We start from the raw sequence: 19,406 nt of genomic DNA on the forward strand, positions 1-19,406 counted from the left end.
ACGACACTCACAACCATCCCTAAGCACACTACCCTGAACCATCCCAAGCAAGCCCCCACACAGCAAAGAAGAACAAAAACCCAGCTAGCCACTCGCAGTGGATCCCGTAATCTTGCCAACCCCGGCACACACGTGGTCTCACTCAAGCTTCTCATTTGAGGCCCCCAGCACACCTCGATCGGATCGCCCATGACTTGCACATCCCGCAAACGTGCGCCAGGGACTAATATGGCCCAATGTCACAACTCACTTTGATGCCAATTCGATTCTAGACGCTTTCCATTAGAGTTATCGATCAGAATCGTGGGGCGGGTTGGAGATGGGGCGCGCAAAGAGGCTTGAGATTCAAGGTGGATCTTGTATTATCACTCCCGCGCGGAGAGAAAAGTGACGTGATTGGGAAAACCAAGTGAAGGGCAGACTGTCTCAATGTGTGATGAGAGACTGATACCTGGTACGAGACGTTTTGCTATTCGCAGTTGACGCGCAGGCAGAGGCATGGCTTGGTAAACAGGAAATGTACAGTGATATAGATTTAGTAGTAGGTTATTAAGTGAATAAAGAGCCAATATGGAACCCGTGGTATCTGAATTATTGTTTTCGGTCATACCCCATTCTTCGGTCGTCCAACCATAGCGATAGTACAATGTAATCAAGCATAACTTCATTAAAAAAAAACAAATATTTTCACACATGTCGTCCGAAGATGCCATTCATTTGGGTAAAAGGAAAAAAAAAACGCCGCTTTGCTAAATCATGTGGAGTTGTAGTCGGTCTCCGGTAGATTCACGCACTTCAAATATGCCAACATGGCCATCCAAGTCGCCAACATTCAAGAACTTTCCGTCGGCGGAGAAAGAAAGCTCCGAGACTCGAGAAAGGTCATCGAATTGCTCAAAGCCTGGTCGAGGAGTGTAGTCGATAGCTAAGGCCTCGGGGTCTGGCCAGCTCCATACCTCCTTGCCTGTCATGACATCCAGAATGACAATGCTGCCTCGGGCTCCAATGTCAGTTCCGGTCGCGTGGCAATAAGCTACAAAGCGGCAATCGGGTGATAGGCAAGACGTCGTGTTAGGAATGCCAAAGGTTCGGGTGGAGTTGGCTGCAAGATCCCACAGCAACACATAACGGTATGGAACGGTGACGGGACTAAGGTTGAAGCCGGAACCACCATTTGTAGCAGGTACGGCACGGAAAGTGGCAGGGATCCAAATAGAGACACAAACGCTCCCGTAGGTGACCATGTCACATGGGATTGCCGTGTCCAACTCCTTGTGCTGCCACGGCCGGGCCACTCGGTAAGGTTTGTCTGAAGCGCCTTCGGAAGTGTCCCACGCCACCAAAAGGGTCTCCTTTTCAGGAGGAGGGTGGCCTTGGCGCGGAGGACGTGGGCCGGCACCAATGACAAGCAAAGGGCTTGTTCTGGATAGCGCAAGCTCTGGGTACTGGGGAACAAAAGGCAAGTCAACTCTATTTAGATCAATGGTGCGCGTCTTGACAAAGGGCTTCTTGTCTGGCGTCGCCTTGTAGAGATCAATAATCCCCTTCTCGCCGCCGTAGATGGCGAGAGAGCTAAGCGCACCATCGTAGGACTCGATTTGGGCCGAGGTCCACCGATCAGCATTGTCAATTGACTGCAGATTCTTCTTCTTGGCCCAGTTCCAGATTTCAATGTATCTGCCGAAACGAGTGGCAATGGCAATGAGATTCGTCGGTTCTGAGAGAATGGCATGGCTGCGAATGAGGTATTCGCGAGAGCGAGACTGGGCCGCAGTGTAGGAGGAAATCTTGATGGCTTGCTGAACAGTGCCTCCCGCCGTGGACCAAACCTTGATGATGTTATTTCCATGCTTGGTCGCCAGAGTGGCAAGGCTAGAAGACATGTCGAGGTAGTGGATGGGGCCATTCTTCTTGTCGTCAGATTGAAGGCGCTTCCAAAACACAACCTCGGCAGGACGAGACGACTTTCGTGGTGGGGGAAGAAGCTCAGAAGGATCCGGAGGTTTGTAGAAATTAGTTGGAACCCTGCTACGACGAGGGGTTCCCGGTGAGAAGCTGACGGAGGTAGCATCTGGCGTTGATGCGGTCGCTGAGACTTGGGAAGAGCGATGTGTGCTGATGGATGATCTATCTGAAGAGTCTCGGGAAGGTACACGGTGAGCGGGGGCGGCGGTGGTTTTGGGAGTGGGAATTGGTGGCAGTGGCTTTGATGGAGCAGGGTAGAGGCTGTATCCTGCCTGGTAGTAGTTGGATGATGCGTTGGATGACTTGCGTTGTGAGTTCACCGACTCGCGCCGAACGGATTGGGGCTGGTCCCTCGATGGCGGTCGCCGAGGGAGGGATCCTCTCGAATCTCTCTGTAGGGGCATGTGATATTCATCGACAACATCATCGCTCTCCTCAAGCCATTGGGCGACGGCCTGGCCCTTGGTTGGGGGAGGCATTGGGAAGTCGCGAGAGGAAGCGACGTGGAAGCGAGGTTCTGAGTTCATGATGTCTGAGTTCCTTTCGACAGGTGAATTGGGGTCAAAGGAAGGGGCATTCTGTCGGGAAGAGTGTGATGAAGCACCAGTGTCGATGCGACGCAGGGTGTCTCTGGATTTATAAAGAAAAAGGGCCACTGTTAGCCTCAAGGGTCCGTGCGATTCAAATAGGTACTGTAGGCTATGATCTTTGTCTACGGTCTTTGACTGCCCAGAACGGTCGAGCCCCGGGTCAAGTCAAAGACTAGAGGAAGGGGGGGTTGAGGCAGACTCACGCTATCCGATCCAGATCTGTAGCAAATGGCGGAGACTCCATGTTGGCCGGCTGGGGGATTGCTCGGGCAGTGGGACCTGATGGCGGATAAAGAGACCCGAGATGGTGTAGAAGAAGAGAATGTGGTGTCTGGTTTTCCCCGCGGGGTCAACAAAAAACAGGAGATGTACGCGGACGTAGGTCGAAGGATGCGAGAAGTGATTTGTTCAGTCGACAGGGAACCGGAAGAAGTGCTTTCTCGCTCGTCGACTCGGGGCTGGGGGAGGAGCTGAGAGGAGGAGAAGCGACGGTGTTGATGGTCGACAAGGGTGGCGGCCCTAGGTGTGCTGGACGGGACAAGCTCCTGAGTCAAAGGACCTTTGAGGTTCTCGAATGCAAGCCAGTTGCTTCCAATGAGGTTTTGAAATGAAAATAAAATACAAAGAGAGCGTTCATGTATGCCTAGGCCAGCTGCGGACTGGGACAGAACGATAGCTTGGGGAAAAAAACCGGACCGAGAGCGTATCCTCCGCTACAAAGCGTTGGTAGCGTCCGTGTGCGAGCACTTGGTACAAAAGGATGTCCTCGTACTTGGATATAAATGGAGAGGCTTCGATGGGGACGCTACGGGACCCATGTCCAATATGTACTTGCACTCGTGGCGGCAGCAGTACGAGGACTCGTTTGAAAGAAGCTTGTTGGTGAGTTGCGTTCCCCAAGTGCCCCAAGTGGTGGTGCCAGCTATGGGGAAGAGATTTTGGCCTCGTAGACCCTCCGGACCCTCCAGACCCTCCAGTCGGGGCCCCAATTTCGCTGGCCAGACGCCACGACGCCACTGGTCCGCCCAGGACCCAATTGGCCGGAGGAAGGGTTGCGTAGTTTTTTGATAGGTGCGAGCTGATGTTGTGCGGGACTATCTCGGACCCCCCTGGACAACCTTTGGCCATGGCGCCTCTTCATCCGGGTCTGTCTGCATATCGTGTGAGACTTTTTACCCGATGAGGGATGCAAGTCCTTGCCGTATGCCTTATTTGTGCGTGCCAGCCATACGAATACCCGTACTCGTACGAATAGCCAGCGTCTCCATGTACGTGTACTCGGTGCAAAGTGCAGAGTGCAGAGTCGGGGTGCAGGTAAACTTGCACGCTTACAGCGTCCGGGTTCTCGACATGCAAGTCCATGCAGAGTCCAGCATGCAATGTTGCAACGAGCGGCTGCATGTCTGCCATGAACTGCTGCGGTTTCAGTTACTTGCTAGCAGTAGGTAGTAGTTGCCGATACGGACCCGGAACAACGGGAGCGAATCCGACGCAAATTCGTGCACTGACTTGACACAGCGTATACTATCCTCAAAGCAATTGAGGTTTCCATGCGAAAAAAAAAAGACGACGGCGGGCGAGCAGGCGGCAGAGGAGACGCAGGTACCGGGGTGGGAGCACTGGCAGAACGTGTCTCTCCGCACCAACCCAACGAGCCATGCGGCTGCGGGGTGCGATTCCGAGAAGAAGAGACGGGGCCAGCGTTAACGATTCAGCCAGCTAACCAGGATGGCGAATCAGCTGTTTTCCGGGGGTGTCTGTGGCTTCCCCCCAGCCACCTGGACCAACGAGAGCAGCGGCTGGCAGGGCGTCGAGTGGCGATGCGATTCTGCGAGGCTATCAAAGGCCAGTAACAGCTTCTTGTCATCGTGTCAGCAAGCGAATGCGCGACAAGCCCCCGGTGACGGAGATGAAGCAGAGGATGAATGAGAGCTGCCGTTGCATCCCTCGATGTGACAGCACCGCGGATCTGCCCTCGTTGGGCTTCCTTCGCGCCGCTTCAGCCATCCGTCACAAGAAGGGTGAAACGATGGCTCACTAGCTCACCTCTAGAGTCGCCAAAGAGACGACAGCCGAAGCCCAGGTTGGCCGGCGTCATGGGTGAATGGAATCCCTGGAGAGAATCCCTGCCTGCTGTGCTGTGATCCTGCTGTTGTGTGCTTGTGCTTTTCCGAACATAGCCGGACAGTCAGTCAGTCAGCCCTGCGGTGAGGGATTGCAGAATTTTGATAACGTGATGCCAAATGATTGTTAGCAGCCGGCTCGAGTCAGGCCACCTGGTAAGTACCTGCTCTAAGCAGCTGGGGGAGCACCAGTATGGGGGAGCAGGTACTGTGTACAAGCGCCGGATGCTGAGTCCTACCTACCTACCTGGCGCTGGACGCTTTATGGAATTAAGCGATTCATTCCGCTAGCAGTGTTAGTGCACCAAAATATTGGAGCTACAGCGCAAGTACCTTAAGCGGTCCCTCGGCTTGCTTCGCTACTGTACGAGTAGTACTCTCGTAATTGTGCCTCGCATTTCTAACAACCGCATGCTGAAATTTTCTTTTAATCTCCAAATCCCCCTTTATTTCTCCACGAGCCGCACTATTACGTATCTGCCGCGGTGTGGCTGTCGGCAGCAGAACGTGGCGTCTTAGCGGTGCTTTCACATGCTTCAGGCGCATGACTGTGCTGTAGCGTAGCAACGGGGAGCCAGCATCCGATTAAGCCCAATATGCACAAACCGGGGCGCGTCCCCAAAGCTCAGGTCAGGCCATGCCATGATCCATGATGGCTCTTCGTCTCCATTCCCTGCGTCTCTCGCAGCTCCCCCCGCCAGTCCGTCCTTGGCAGCTCACTGCTACAGACTTTTAGACCGGATTACTGGCACTAGCACGGCCGGAGCGAATGTCTTAGCCCGTGCCGTTGCGAGGCTAGAGCGGGAGCAGTTTAGCAGTGTCCATGGTGATGGGATCGGTCAAGCTGACTGTCAGATGCGATGCTGCAGAGAGAGAGGCAGAGGCGCCGCTGCTAATTCAGTTTTACAGCATTACAGTCCAGTATCCCGGCAAGCTGATCGACTCACCGCGCATTCAAACACCATCGTCGTCAATCATGGCCCGGCATTTACCGTCTCAAAACATGCTGAATTCGTACATGCATGCCGTTCGTCTTTCTCAATGTCGTATAACGCTACAGCCAACGGCAGTCCATGCCTGAGCACTGCATCTCATACACATCACGGCAAGGAAATTGGACAATATCTCGTGGGTGACGACGCCCCGCAGCCACCACCAATGCCAGGCCGGCGTCAATTTGCATTGAAATTCGTTTCTTGCCGAGCTCACCAATGGTAGCCTTGAGCCTCCCCCCTTGGCCGAGGTCGACTTTGGTCTTGATCAGAGTTTTTAACCCTCTGCTCCGTACGGCTCTCTGGCAGCTAAAATACTGTGCTCCGTCTATCCACTTGGGAATCCTACAAGTACTGTACGAGTTTATGTACAAGTGCAGCTAGCGGCTCGGACCCAAAACTCAAGACGAAAGAAAAACAAGACAAGACAGCCTCCGCTCAGAGAGTGGAGTGGGCCAACTCTGGCAGCATCCCGCTTCATTAACCCCAGGCACCCAGAATGCGATTCAGTGTCCACTCACACAGCCTGCGGGAGATGACATGAACTGCGGAGAGCCAACAGATTCCGGGCGAGAGGGAGCAGCACCTCGTTTTTGCTGGTTGGATGGCCGCTTGCTCACCGCACGACACTGGGCGTGATAGTGGCAGCTCAACGACTGGAAAGGAAAGTCGAATTGGACGTCATGCCATCAGCCTAGGCAGCATCTTCACAGCATCGCGGAGTAATACGGAGCAGGCCATTCTATTTCCCCCCCCTCCCTCCCTTGCTGAGCCTGCCTGCTGTATTAAGCCATCATCTGGGGGCTGAATTCTCCAGGTGTGCAACCCAAGGCGAATGCAAGTTGGCGCTAAGATGCCAAGCAGAAAGTAGGACACCATCACAGCAACAGTGCTGTCAACCATGTCAACCATGATAATTCTCAAACCGCCAGCCTTTCATCTATCGTGCGGCATCGGTCTGTCACTGCTGTCACCCTTGAGGCAGAAGCAAAAAAAGGCGCCGACTGAGCTGCCACTTAATCATCTAGCCAACACAACCACCCTCAGAGTCAACCCTGCCCTATACGAGTACTAATATCCATTCACTGGAAAAGTTTCTCCGTGCTTTTGGATGAATCATCCGTCATGTCGCCCACGAGGGATACCACGTTTCATTGTTCCATTTCATCCTTCTAGACGTCTGTACCGTAAGATGGTCCAACCTGAGTTGGAATGGAGAACGGGGAGAGAATGCAGCAATTTGCGCTAGAATGCCTGCATCGTCAGCACCGGCCGCGGCGACGCCACGGGCTCTCGACTCGGCCCGCGCTACAGAACACTAGACCCAGGAAATTGGGATTGGAGATGGTAAGGGAGGCTTCTCTGTCAGAGCTGGTAAATGAGCATCTCGCTGGATTCCAGTGAAAATTTTCTCTCATGTCAGCTTATTGCTCACCATGCCTCTCACTTATACACAGGCACTTGGACCACGACGACTGTCAACGGCCGTTTAGCTGTGTCTTGTCTGTGGCTGCTGACGGGACGGACCGATCGGGAATTTTTTCGCCGTGAAGATTACAATTTACTCTACCCTTTGACTCGACTCTAGCGTATTTGTTCCATTGATGGGGAGAGTGTAAGAGGGATTCCTTTGACAAGAAGCAACAAGCAAGACAGACAAAAGAACAATAAAACTCGGGTGTCCGGAGTCGGAGCTGGTGTCATTTACTGCGAGTTGCTCGAATTATTACGACACCCACTCATATGTGTTGTACTACGGAGTACAGTAGATGTCAGATCTACCAATATCTTGAGAGGTGCTTACATCACTGCCATCATGAAAGTCTCAATGGCATCACCAACCTGTAGCGTTGAGCTTTCAGGTTGACAGCTGTTTCACCAAACCTTTTCCACAGTTTGCAAGCAGATCAAGATACACGGATCATGGCACCTCACGTGCCCTAAACGCCGTGGTGTAACTGAGGAGCTTCCCCTCACTTACACGCCCTGCTCAATACAGATCCCATCGAATTAGGTACCTTTATCCGTGCTATTCTCCAAAAATTAGCTGCGACACATGTTCTCAATTCAAGCACCGGCTGCGCTTTCACTCGGCATGCCTCGGAAACCCCTCGTGATTGAAGCAATTAAAGTCTCTTCCCCGCAGAGTTTCAGCTTCATCTCTTCACCCAAGAACAAGAACCTGCCCGTGTCGTGGCGATAAGGAACAACCATGGGCAGTGAATTAGATTACAAGACCTTCAAGCTAGGAGACTTCAAGCTCGTCTCCGGCGAGACGCTTCCAAATGCCTTCATCGCCTACAAGACTTGGGGCGATGCCTCCTCTCCCGCCATCATATACCCCTCGTGGTTCAGCGGCGCCATCTCAGACAACGAATGGCTTATCGGCGAAGACAAAGCCCTCAATCCCCGTCGATACTTCATTATTGTCCCGGCTTTGTTCGGCAATGGACAATCCAGTAGTCCATCCAACACCCACCGAGAACCGCTCAGACCGTTTCCCAACATCACCGTAAAGGATAATGTTACGGCACAGTATCGTCTTGTAACCGAGGAACTTGGCGTCAAACACGCTCGAATGGTATTGGGGTGGAGCATGGGCGCCGGGCAGACATATCAGTGGCTGACGCAGTATCCCGAGTTCATGGATCTGGGCGTGCCGTTTTGCGGGAGTGCGCGCACTTCGCTGCATAACCAGGTCTTTCTCGAAGGCGTCAAGAGTGCACTACTCGCCGCCAAGGGGGCATCTTCCGCTGGTAGCGCGGCCGGTGAGTTAGCGCAGACGTATCGGGCGTGGACTCACGAAGAAAGGGCCACTGGATTGAAGGCCTTTGGTCGTGTATATGCTGGTTGGGGGTTCAGCCAGGCGTTCTACCGGGAAAAGCTGTATGAGACGGAGCTGGGGTACAAGAACCTCGAGGATTTCATGGTCAACTTTTGGGAGTCATGGGCCCTGTCCAAAGGTTTGTTTAGCAGCTTGTTGAGAATCGTACATGCCCTTGCTGACGCCCCCCATCTAGACCCTGAGAATCTTCTCACCATGCTTCACACGTGGCAGGCTGCAGACAGCTCAGACCAGGAACCTTACAATAAGAACTTTGAGCTAGCCATGAAAAGCATCAAAGCTAAAACGTTAGTTCTCCCAGGCAAGACGGACCTCTATTTCCCATCGGAAGATTCGGAGTATGAGGTGCAGCATATGGCAAAGGGTGTTGGAAAGTGTATTCCATTTCCATCCCTCTGGGGCCACTGGTATGTTCGATAAGATCCAACAGTATGTGGAAACGTTCTGTACACAACACTGACAAATGGTACAGGGCCGGTGGTCCAGGTGAGAGCAAAGAGGATGTGAAGTGGCTGGATGGTCATTTGAAGACCCTTCTGGAAGATGAAAAGTGGCAACTCGATACTAGCCAGTTGGAATAACGTTCGACCATGCCATATCGAGTTACATAAGGAGCTTTTCAGGAGCTTCCAAATATTCTGCCCATGCAGAGGAGTGTAACACGCCTCTAATCCAATACATGCACACTCTTATAAACCATGTCAGTTGAGGTCCGGCAAGACTCGCATTTTATGATCTATCGATCTACCGAATGCCTGAAATGCCGTTGGCTAGTCATAAATACTCCGGCAAAATGCAGAATACTTCTTTAGCCGAGCTTTGCTTACACTGTTGTTTTCACTTCTGCAGCTTATTCTTCATCTGGAAAACACCAGTGTGGAACTTCGTGCTACTGCTATTAGTTTACGAGCAGCGACAGTAGTGCGGATCGTCGAGTTACAGCTGGCTCCATCATACGACTTGTTCCACCTAATGCACCTAGCCCAACAGAGCGTCCTAAATCAGCCACTTCCAATCCCCGTTGCCCCGGAATAGCTGTCCCCGCAACCCGTATGCTCAACAGGCAGCAATATAAGATCCAATCCTTTGTTGTCTCGTCAGGGTCATGCAGTTGAGACAATAGGCGGCACTCGGCAAACTAAAACAACACCAACCCCCAACTTGGCTGCGAAGTTCAGGCGTCCGTTTTCACTAGCCAAGTACAGCTTCTTGTTAGCTTCAGTGATTCTTCACCCTCCCCCCTCCCCCCCCACGAAACTCACTAGGGAACCACCGGGAGCGTTCCCGTTGGATCATGGGTTAGACCAGCCACGTTTTCTTCCATGCAGCACTACCCCCCCCTGGTGCTTCGGGTTGGATAGGGATAGTGAGGCGATTACTTTGTAATTATTTTAAAACACTAAGAGAAAGCCAAAAGCACGGATGTGTTTGGGAGGCATAGCGAAATACGCTTAGTTAGCTTCGACTGCAGACTGATTCATGAGCGCGAGTCATACACCTTGCTGTCTCCAAAATGGGAGCTTATGTACGTAAAAAGGTAGTCATAGGCGAAGTAAATTTAGGAGGAGCTGAGTTGGTTTTAATTTTTAGTCTTGATAGTTGCCGTTGGCCGATCAATAGGGGTGGTGAGAATATAGGGGTGTTGAAGAAGCTGTAGACATTTGTATCTTCAAGAATACTGTATGGGTGTGCAGCCGATTTCTGGTCTTGGGTACCTGGTAGATGAAGGAAATGAGAATTAGGCTTCCTTTATTGTGTCTTGGCAATGTTTGAAAAGACGAATCATTATTGTGGCTTATGGGAGATATCCAAGAGTTCATGTCGCCTCCTCGGAAGCCATTGGCAAATTCGGCCGAGATCATACGCGATATTCGATTTTAGACTCTAGCTTTAACATAACTTTAAGAATATGCTCAAGCGGCAAGACGACAAATTTGATTTCATACAAGACAGTGATGACGCTTCTTTCTACTTATTCTAGCGCAAAGTGCCTTATATTTATGTCATGCTGTATAGTTTGATATGATCAATACCAATGTACCGCCATTCTAGGATACAATGGATTTGTAACTCCTGATTATACATCTTCAGAGTTGAAATACTGGGTTGTACTTTTGGGATACGGGCTTTACTGGAAGCAATATATAAACTGTCAAATATAAATGAGAATGGAAGCTCAGTAGGTGGGAAAAGTAGTCATTCTCCCACCTATTGTTAGAGTTTGCTTCATTATTGTTATATCATGAGGTAGCTGAGTGTCCAAAAGGAAACATTTATGAAAAGCCGTTTGTGTGAACGGCTCATATTGAAGTGAGCTCTGGTTGACACGAGTGAGCTCCAGTTCAATCCCATCGCTAAACTATGTTAAAAATCTTATTTGAAAAGAACGTTGCGATCTTCCGGATCTCTAAAGATTTTACACATCTACTGGAGCTTTGTAATTACTCCATCACCACTATCTGCATTGGAAATGATTAAGTAAGGGGAGCAAATTGGGGCACATTCTGAAATTGTGAGCTCCCGAAATCTTAATTTAGCTTGATAGATTTATGATGCGTACAATTTCTTAGTCAATTTCAAGAACCTCTAGTAGGGTCATGTTGTATCTAGAGTTGAAGAATCGTGGTTCTCAAGCTATGAGTGACCTCTTCCGTGATGGTGCCATCGTTCGCCTGGTAGTACACTCTGACACTGTTTCCAGTATCCCAGTTGATCGCCGAAATGTGTGTACCAACTGGCATAAGATTTAAAGATCCGGTAGACTCCCATCCTCTAGACCATCTATACCCTCTCAGAAGCCCATGGTTGTCTTGCCAGAACAGACGAAGCTGTACGCCAGTTCCAGTGGCAATCCAAGAAGTGGCAGCAATAGCAGAACTCTTAATTGCAACTCCAGGGTTAAAGTGGCCTGCAATGATATCATATTTAGCTTCCGATACAGCTTGAAATAATATAGTATGATGACTTCTTACCCTCATTCCAGTTGCCATCATTGCAGTGCTCCCTTAGACTGAGATCTGGAGCTTGGTAATAAACTCTCAAATGGACTTTGCCCCCGTCCTTAAATGACAAGGCCGCAAGGTTGGATCCCGAGTCGGCTATTGGGAGGGTAGCACCTCTATGCTAGGGGTTGCCGACGCAGTATTCTTGAATAGCATTCGAGTTTTCCTCTGTCGAAAGCACCAAATTAGTTCATGGTACAATGGTCCGTTATGCTATAGCATTACCTTGGCAATAGACCCGAATGGCCGGTCCATCCCAGTTTGTAGCAGCGATAGAAGAGTTTGGTGCTACGCGAACTTTCAAGTTTGTGAGGTAACCTGGATTCCAGTGCCCATTGATACCGCACCACTCTTGAAGTAAGCCCTCAGAAGAAGCGCAGTAGATCCGGACCTACACCCTTTGTCAATATTTCCCCTGAATACAGTACTCAAAGGGATCACCTGTCTTCCCTCATCCCAGCTGACAACAGCAAGTGGAGTGGAGCGCTTAGCAGAGAATAACACATCGTTGGATACGTTCCAATTTTCGTTGTCGTAAACCACTTCACGGATGCCGTTCTGAGTATCTTGGAAGTATACGCGAGAGGTGGATGTAGATGTCGCCGTAGCGGCCACCGCGGTCCTAGCATTGATGGTGAACGGGGCAGCCATAGTTGCTTGTTTAAATTCTTGATTGTTAGAAAGATATTGTATTTTCGATGAGAAATGATTGTATAGGCAGTAGAGAGTATTAGGAGCGGCTTAGACAGCCTATTTATATACTGTGAGTTTTAGGCATCACTCTATATATACCTCAAAGGCCCTAACCTAATGGATGAGATTTGTCTCATGTTGCAGACATTCATTATTCGCATGTATGATGTGGAATACTCAACACCTATAGAATATATTAAGTCAGAGTCCCAATTGAGATTGCGGGGAGCTGGGGGCGCTGTGTGGATGCAACTATACGAATGGAGCAGCCGATGGCCCATCTCGGTTGCCCTCGGGAGAGCTTCAGAATCCCGTTGCAAATTTCATCTGTACCATTGGCTGGACGAAGAAACTGTAGCTACGTCATATTATTCTCATAAAATAGATTGCTGAATGCGTGACAGATCGTGTAGTGATTCTAGATATCGTCCTGTTTGACTTCCATTGTTCATTTATCGCTTTTTCGAGATAATGTCATTCTTATACTTCTCCTTGCTACTTTAAAAGCAATTACTCCGTTAAAGTTCCATATCCAAGGTCGCATTGATCGCCATCTTCACTTCAGAAACACCGGCCCTGGGTTTGATGCTGGGTGCGGGGGATTCATGTCACCCGTAGCTGCGGCTGTGCCCTCATGTAAACCAATCAACAATTCCGGACAGAGGTTGCAATGCATATGCGAGTGCTGTGGCTAAGGATTTCGGTTCTTCTATTGGTATAAGCAATATGTCGTGGCTGGCTGACAATCTAGCTCCAGCATTCACATCATCTGCCGTCGGTTAGATGGTTCATTGCAGCCTAAACACGTTCAAGGATCGGTTTTCGACGCACTTTGCGGACACATCACTAGCACGGCCTCCAATTCTATACCGTTTTATATTACCCGCGTCTTGTGTATCCCATATCTTCAATTGACTCGGCGTTATAAATATGTTTTTGAAAGCCGTGATTATATGTTTATTTCGTTACTCGCTTTGATGAATCGGAAGTACTTCATTCAACTTGATTAACATGAAAATTATCAACCCAAATAGATGTTATATAACTGGGTGCTAGTGTCATGTCGCGCCTGAATCTTAGCGCTTAATGGCATCCACGAACACTCATCAGCATCGGGTTGCTCTGGTCGGGCTGTTGGAATGACGATATTAGCATTTTTTAAGATCGCTGCAGTTAAGAAATCTGAAATAGCTGGATAAAATTAACACAAGATTATTTTTAATTGGACATAGTGTATTTGTACTCTGTGATCTCAAGTCTCATCCTACTAAGCTAGCTTGTTCGATACCTGATCATCATGCGATCGAATTACATCTTTCGACACTTTCGCGTCTGTTGTAATCGTCGTCGTAGACTCGACATATTTTCGGTTCACTGGAGGACTTTGTTAGGCAGAGTAGACTCGATAGACTTTAGGATGGCCACATACTGGGAGCACGGTGATACTGATCAACCCAGGTAACTTCAGTGCCTGTCGCGAGTGCGACTCGCTGGACAAAGTTGGGATCGCGCAGGAACTCTCGTGCGACATGCACCACGTCGGCTTTCCCATTGCTCAGGATCTATAGCGTATAATTTGTCAGTCATCAAACTCATAAGACGAGAAACCAGGGAGCGTTATACATCATGCACAGTGTCGGCATCTCGAATCCAGCCAACAGCAGCCACGAATACGTTTGGCAGCTTGAGATCCTTGACAGCCTTGGCGAATGGGACCTGATATTGTTGGCCAAGCTGAACCTGCTGTCTCCGGTCGGTACCTCCGCTTGAGACATCAAAAAGATCCACGCCTTCTGCGGCGAGTATAGGGATGTATCGCAAAGTATCCTCCAGCTCCCATCCTTCTCCTTTTGGTAGCCAGTCTACGGCTGAGATCTTCCAAAAGACGGGCATGTTCTCTGGAATATTGCGTCGTATAGCACGAATGATCTCTACACCGATTCGGGTGCGGTTCTCAAAGCTTCCGCCCCATTTGTCTCTCCGTTTATTCGTCTGCTCAGTGGCATAAGTATTACTTCTAGCGAGAGGTTTAATGACACATGGTAAATCTTACCGCAGGTGATGCGAATGAATGCAACAAATATCCGTGGGCCCCATGAACAGCAATCACATCAACACCAGCCTCAACAGCCCTGCGCGCAGCTTGACCGTAGGCTTCGATGGTCTCAAGAATCTCGTCTTCCGACATCTCTCCAGGCGTTGCATAATTCTCGTTCCAGGGCTCGGCAGTAGGACCCTGAACCTGGTTGGCGTACCCATCGAATTCGTCAGGAACAAGGCGGAGACCCAGCCATGGCGGAGTGACGCTGCCTTTGCGGCCGGCGTGCTGAAGCTGAATCGCGACCTTTTGAGATTGCGAGTGGATGAGGTCGACAATTCTCTTTAGAGGAGCAATATGATCGTCAGACCAAATACCGGCATCCTGTGGCGTATTGCGGCCCTGTTTTCATTAGTTACCACATCTTCATAATATCATAACTTTAGTTAATAGGTAAAAATCCTACTCTGGCTGTCACTGCAGTCGCTTCCAAATGGATCAAAGCAGAGCCTCTCATTGCCCACTGTCCGTAGTGGGCTACGTGAAAGTCACTAAACATGCCATCTTGGCAGCTATACATGCACATCGGGGCAACCCAGATGCGATTCTGGAACGTGAGGCCACGGATGGAGATCGGCCGAAATGCAGGAGTAATGGACTTCTCGGTGACACCGTTCTTAGGATCGAGAATCGCCGTGCCGACTGGCACTCTCTGTTTTGGCGTGTAAAATTGGAGGCCAGCCACCACTTCACTGCGGAAATCTGAATATTGAGATTCTGACATAGAGCCCATGGTGAATGCTTCTTGATGAAGATAAGCAGGGCTGAAACGGTATTGGATTAGACGGGGACAGAAGCTCAACGAGGATTCGTAGAGGCTGGTTTTAATGCTTCTCCAAAGTGCACCAGCGACGGTGTCAGCAACGACTTCATACTCGATGCAAAAACAAATTCGTCTACGATTCGATTTCTAATTACTAACATCTACCACATTACGAACTGAATCATAGTTTGGCTTGGGAATCAAGTCGTCTCACTCTCCTCGTTATCATTTTCTCCCCTACTCCATTTCCATTTCTGGTAATTTCCCTTTTTGTATTTCTCCCCCAACTTCTTTCTACCCCAACTTCGACCCACCTGGCCACCACCACCCGATCAACAGGATCATCGGCCAAGAAATGCATGTCGGGACAGAAAAGAGGGGTGATGTAATTGGTAATTTGAGACGAATTGTGGCCACAGATGGCAGTATTCATGAGGGTCCGTATCGAACCCTAAAAGTCGTAACGCCTGCATCGTCGGCATCCTTGTTCCCAAGTATTTCCAGGAGTTTTTTGGCGTCATCTCACTTCGAAACCATGGCGCCAGGTCTCGCTCGCAAGTATGAAATCAATGCCGATATGGGCGAAGGCTTTGGGCGATGGAAGATGGTAAGTTCACACCCTCTTGGGTCGAATCATGTAGCTCTCACTAACATGGACTTCAGGGTCCCGATGAAGAGTTGATGCCATTTATTGATGCTGCAAATATTGCTTGCGGCTTTCATGCCGGCGATCCTTCTATTATGCTCAAGACTATTCGTCTTTGTAAAAAGCACGGCGTTAGAGCTGGTGCTCACCCTGGATTGCAAGATTTGTTCGGCTTTGGTCGAAGAAAGATGGAAATCGACGTCGATGACATGTACGCCATGGTTCTCTATCAAGTTGGTTCTCTCAAAGCCATGCTAGATGCTGAGGGCGTGGAGCTTTCTCACATCAAGCCTCATGGGGAACTCTTTTTCTACATGCAAAGGGATCTGGCCATCATGAGAGCTGTATTGGAGGCATGCGCGACTTTTAAAGTACCCGTTTATGCCTCTCAGAATCCCGAACAAGAAGCAATGTGTAAGGAGATGGGTATTCTATTTCAAGGGGAGGTTTATGTCGACATAGATTATTCACCAGAAGGAAAGTTGGTGCCTGTTGCTCAATCTCAACAGGTTACGCCAGAACTCTGTTATGAACGAGCAATTGGGGCGACAATGACTGATACTGGGAAGGACATTAACGGGAACAAGTTCGGCTTTGGCTTTGACGGTAGGCCCTTTAGCATCTGCCTTCACTCCGACGCACCCACAGTCCTTCAGAATGCAAAGGTAGTACGACAAGCTGTTGATGAAGCCAACCGGTCCAAGTTTGCATCGGAAATCAACGGAGTCAATCATAGAGCGTAGAATTAAAGAGAAAAGCAATAATTGCAATAAACATTGAAAACATAAGTTGCCTTTTAGTCGCCTGAATATTTATTCTCCAACTCATAGTAACCAGTGATTACAATCCAATCCCATAAGATATTCCGCACTAATCACATTCGATGCTGGTCTGCGCATATATCAGGCGCCGCATGAAAAGCGAGCTTTTTGTAACGACTTCCCCCTTCATCAAAGCACGTGTAAGTCATGGCCTCACTCATAGATTCCCACACCTTATCCGACACCCCGGAAAGACATTGGAGGTTGGCCGGGGGCCGAGACTCAACATTGCCGGGGCCGGCCCCTACAAGCTATCTTGTGGGGTCAAGCGCCTCACGCTACGAAGTGTCTTATCTTTTAGGAACCGAGAGACGCGTTATCGAGAGCTCGGGGTAGAAAGTTATGGCTATCGTTGAACTGGCTAACTTCCGAGGATGCTGGTAGGGGATACAAAAGGCTGATGAAGCTTCCTTGACCGACACTAATATATTACAGCCCATTGACCTGGCAATACTACACTGTTCATCATCCTGGGCTTTCATTAGTCCAAGGTGAAGAATAAATGAACTCCTTCGTCTTTTTACAATAATTGTCTTCAACTCTTGTTATCTGTTGAGTTAACCTTTTAATTTCTACAACTACCAATTATACCTTTCTTTATTAGTTCTCGCTATCCATCTGCATCAAAACTAGTTCCAATGGCATCTGAAATCCCCATTCCTGGGACCGTCCAGCTTGTTGATGTTCAAGGCATCTTCAATGTCAAGCATGGCCATCAGTCTCGGGATATCGTCCTGGTCCCTCAGCCAACTAATGACCCTGATGACCCTCTGCGTTGGAATCCCGCACGCAAGTCTATGGCGATTGTTTGTGCTATGGTGTGGTGCTTCTTTGTTGCTGGTATGATCTCAGGATTGTCTCCGGCATACATCTTGATTGAGCAGGATACTGGCATTTCGATTGCCGACTTGAGCACTGGCAATGGCATTCTCTTCCTCTTCTTGGGTTGGGGGACTATGATCACCCAATGCCTTGCTCTCAGCAATGGCCGACGTCTTACACTTCTTATATCCATCATCTTGACCACTGCAGTGACTCTCTGGACTGCCTACGTCAAGTCAAGAGGGGAGTTCTTTGCCAACCGCATTCTGCTTGGTATTGTCGCCTCGCCGCAAGAAACACTCATCGAAGTCATCATTGGAGACCTTTTCTTCACCCACGATCGAGGCTTTTTTATGGGTGCCTACAGCTGGACTTTGTGGTGTGGTGCCTTTCTGACGCCGGTGGCCTCTGGTTATGTTGCACAAGACCTCGGGTGGCGATGGATTCAGTATATCCTGACTTTCATCGGTGCCGGTGTTGCAGTTGTCACATTCTTCTTCTTTGAGGAAACCATGTTTTATCGTGATCACCATACCGGCAACGTGCGTGATACACCGGGCGTCGATCCAGCAAATATTACCACCACTAATGGAGATCTCGAGAGCAGTACCCCAGCCACATCGGACAAGAAGATCAATGAGAAGTCCATCGACCGAGAAGATAAATCCACCTCCCAGTCCATCTCGCCTTCTGAGCCATCTGCATTTGATGAGCAAGAGAGCACAAAGACATACCTGGCGAAGCTGAAGTTCTGGGGATTCCGCGACCCGCGGCAGCCCAGCACGTTCAAACTTTTCTTCTTGCCAATACGATTACTCTTCATGTTTCCTGGCATGTCCTTTGGTGGTCTGCTTGTAGGCGGAATTCTTGCTTGGTATAACGTTGTTGGTGGTTCCTTGGCTTTGATCCTCGGTAATGCGCCGTACAACTTTTCTGCCAACAATATTGGCCTGACGTACCTTTCCTGTGTTGTTGGTGTCACCATCGGGTGCTTCCTTTCGGGATGGATGGCCGACACTCTCGCTCTCCGTCTTGCACGTCGGAATGGTGGCGTTATGGAACCCGAGCAGCGACTCTGGACATGCGTTATTGCACTCGTCATGCACCCTGCCGGCTGTCTTCTCTACGGAGTGGGTGCATCCTACCACATTCATTGGTTTGGAGTTGTTTTTGGCCTATGTTTGATCTCCATTACTCTTCCGATGGGCGCCAATCTTGCATTCACCTACATTCTCGATAGCTATAAGGAAGTTGCAGGAGAAGGCCTAGTCTCAGCTATCCTGATCCGTAACATGATGGGTATGTCATTTCCCTCACACTTGATACTTCGTTTATCGATAATTGGCTAACATGCTTAGGCTTTGCTTTTGGATATGCTGTGGTCCCCATGATTGATCATCTATCTCTTCGTTATGCCTTTGTGCTCATCGCTATCTTGGGTTTAGCAGTGTGGTGCACAGCTATTGTGATGATTTTTGTGGGTAAGACTCTGCGACGTTCCACTGCACAATCGTATTGGAACCTGGTTGAGCGATATGGAGCGAGAGCTCATTAATCACATCGTTTATGAGGCAAAGCTTGGGTAGTTGGTCTGCATGTTCTGCACCTAGATGATAGCCAGTTTGTAGGTCGATGCATGTGAAACAAAAAGTGTGTGAAGTTCGTTGAGAATACATAGTTTCAATATTCTAATTGTTTCCACGATGCCCATATATTTCTATTTCTAATTCTATTATCATTCGTTTCGTCTTTAGAAGATGCGTAACGAGTTGAAATATTGTCATATCCGGCTTTGCAAATCTGAACACAACGTTATAGGTCAAGAGATGGAACGAGCTCCAAAGTCTACTCGCCTCTTCCTGAAACCAGCCTCGTCATCTGCTCAGACGAAGATTACGCAAACTAGAAGATATATTGGCTATTTTAGCATCCACCCTCGTCTTCTGACCTCAGGAATAGTCTCGAAGAAAAACGAAGCTTTAAACGTATTAGGAATTTGAACCAAAATATGTTACGTCGTCAAATTATACTAGTTTCATATTGTAT

General features: G+C 49.3%; 6 protein-coding genes across 6 annotated transcripts; 3 read left to right on the forward strand and 3 right to left on the reverse strand.

The window, feature by feature from the left end:
* Positions 1–749: 749 nt before the first annotated feature.
* On the reverse strand, positions 750–2,492 carry Triagg1_2759 (uncharacterized protein; the record flags this gene model as incomplete). The annotated part of the gene is made up of 1 exon (XM_062896976.1): positions 750–2,492. The coding sequence occupies one exon, from the start codon at positions 2,490–2,492 to the stop codon at positions 750–752; it is 1,743 nt and encodes a 580-aa protein (XP_062758376.1).
* Positions 2,493–7,882: 5,390 nt separating this feature from the next.
* Positions 7,883–9,096, forward strand: Triagg1_2760 (uncharacterized protein; the record flags this gene model as incomplete). Its single annotated transcript, XM_062896977.1, has 3 exons — positions 7,883–8,633; positions 8,691–8,922; positions 8,988–9,096. The coding sequence occupies 3 exons, from the start codon at positions 7,883–7,885 to the stop codon at positions 9,094–9,096; spliced, it is 1,092 nt and encodes a 363-aa protein (XP_062758377.1).
* Positions 9,097–11,121: 2,025 nt separating this feature from the next.
* Positions 11,122–12,168, reverse strand: Triagg1_2761 (uncharacterized protein; the record flags this gene model as incomplete). Its single annotated transcript, XM_062896978.1, has 3 exons — positions 11,122–11,423; positions 11,488–11,613; positions 11,913–12,168. 3 exons carry the CDS (start codon positions 12,166–12,168, stop codon positions 11,122–11,124), a joined length of 684 nt encoding a protein of 227 aa, XP_062758378.1.
* A 1,309-nt stretch (positions 12,169–13,477) lies between these two features.
* Triagg1_2762 (uncharacterized protein) lies at positions 13,478–15,041 on the reverse strand (the record flags this gene model as incomplete). The annotated part of the gene is made up of 5 exons (XM_062896979.1): positions 13,478–13,584; positions 13,640–13,772; positions 13,834–14,202; positions 14,264–14,650; positions 14,715–15,041. 5 exons carry the CDS (start codon positions 15,039–15,041, stop codon positions 13,478–13,480), a joined length of 1,323 nt encoding a protein of 440 aa, XP_062758379.1.
* A 565-nt stretch (positions 15,042–15,606) lies between these two features.
* On the forward strand, positions 15,607–16,460 carry Triagg1_2763 (uncharacterized protein; the record flags this gene model as incomplete). The annotated part of the gene is made up of 2 exons (XM_062896980.1): positions 15,607–15,678; positions 15,735–16,460. 2 exons carry the CDS (start codon positions 15,607–15,609, stop codon positions 16,458–16,460), a joined length of 798 nt encoding a protein of 265 aa, XP_062758380.1.
* A 716-nt stretch (positions 16,461–17,176) lies between these two features.
* Triagg1_2764 (uncharacterized protein) lies at positions 17,177–18,915 on the forward strand (the record flags this gene model as incomplete). The annotated part of the gene is made up of 2 exons (XM_062896981.1): positions 17,177–18,659; positions 18,719–18,915. 2 exons carry the CDS (start codon positions 17,177–17,179, stop codon positions 18,913–18,915), a joined length of 1,680 nt encoding a protein of 559 aa, XP_062758381.1.
* Between the last annotated feature and the right edge of the window lie 491 nt (positions 18,916–19,406).

Source organism: Trichoderma aggressivum (genome assembly GCF_033847375.1).
Source record: "Trichoderma aggressivum f. europaeum strain CBS 100526 chromosome Unknown scaffold_007, whole genome shotgun sequence".
Classification (NCBI taxonomy): Eukaryota; Fungi; Ascomycota; class Sordariomycetes; order Hypocreales; family Hypocreaceae; genus Trichoderma; species Trichoderma aggressivum.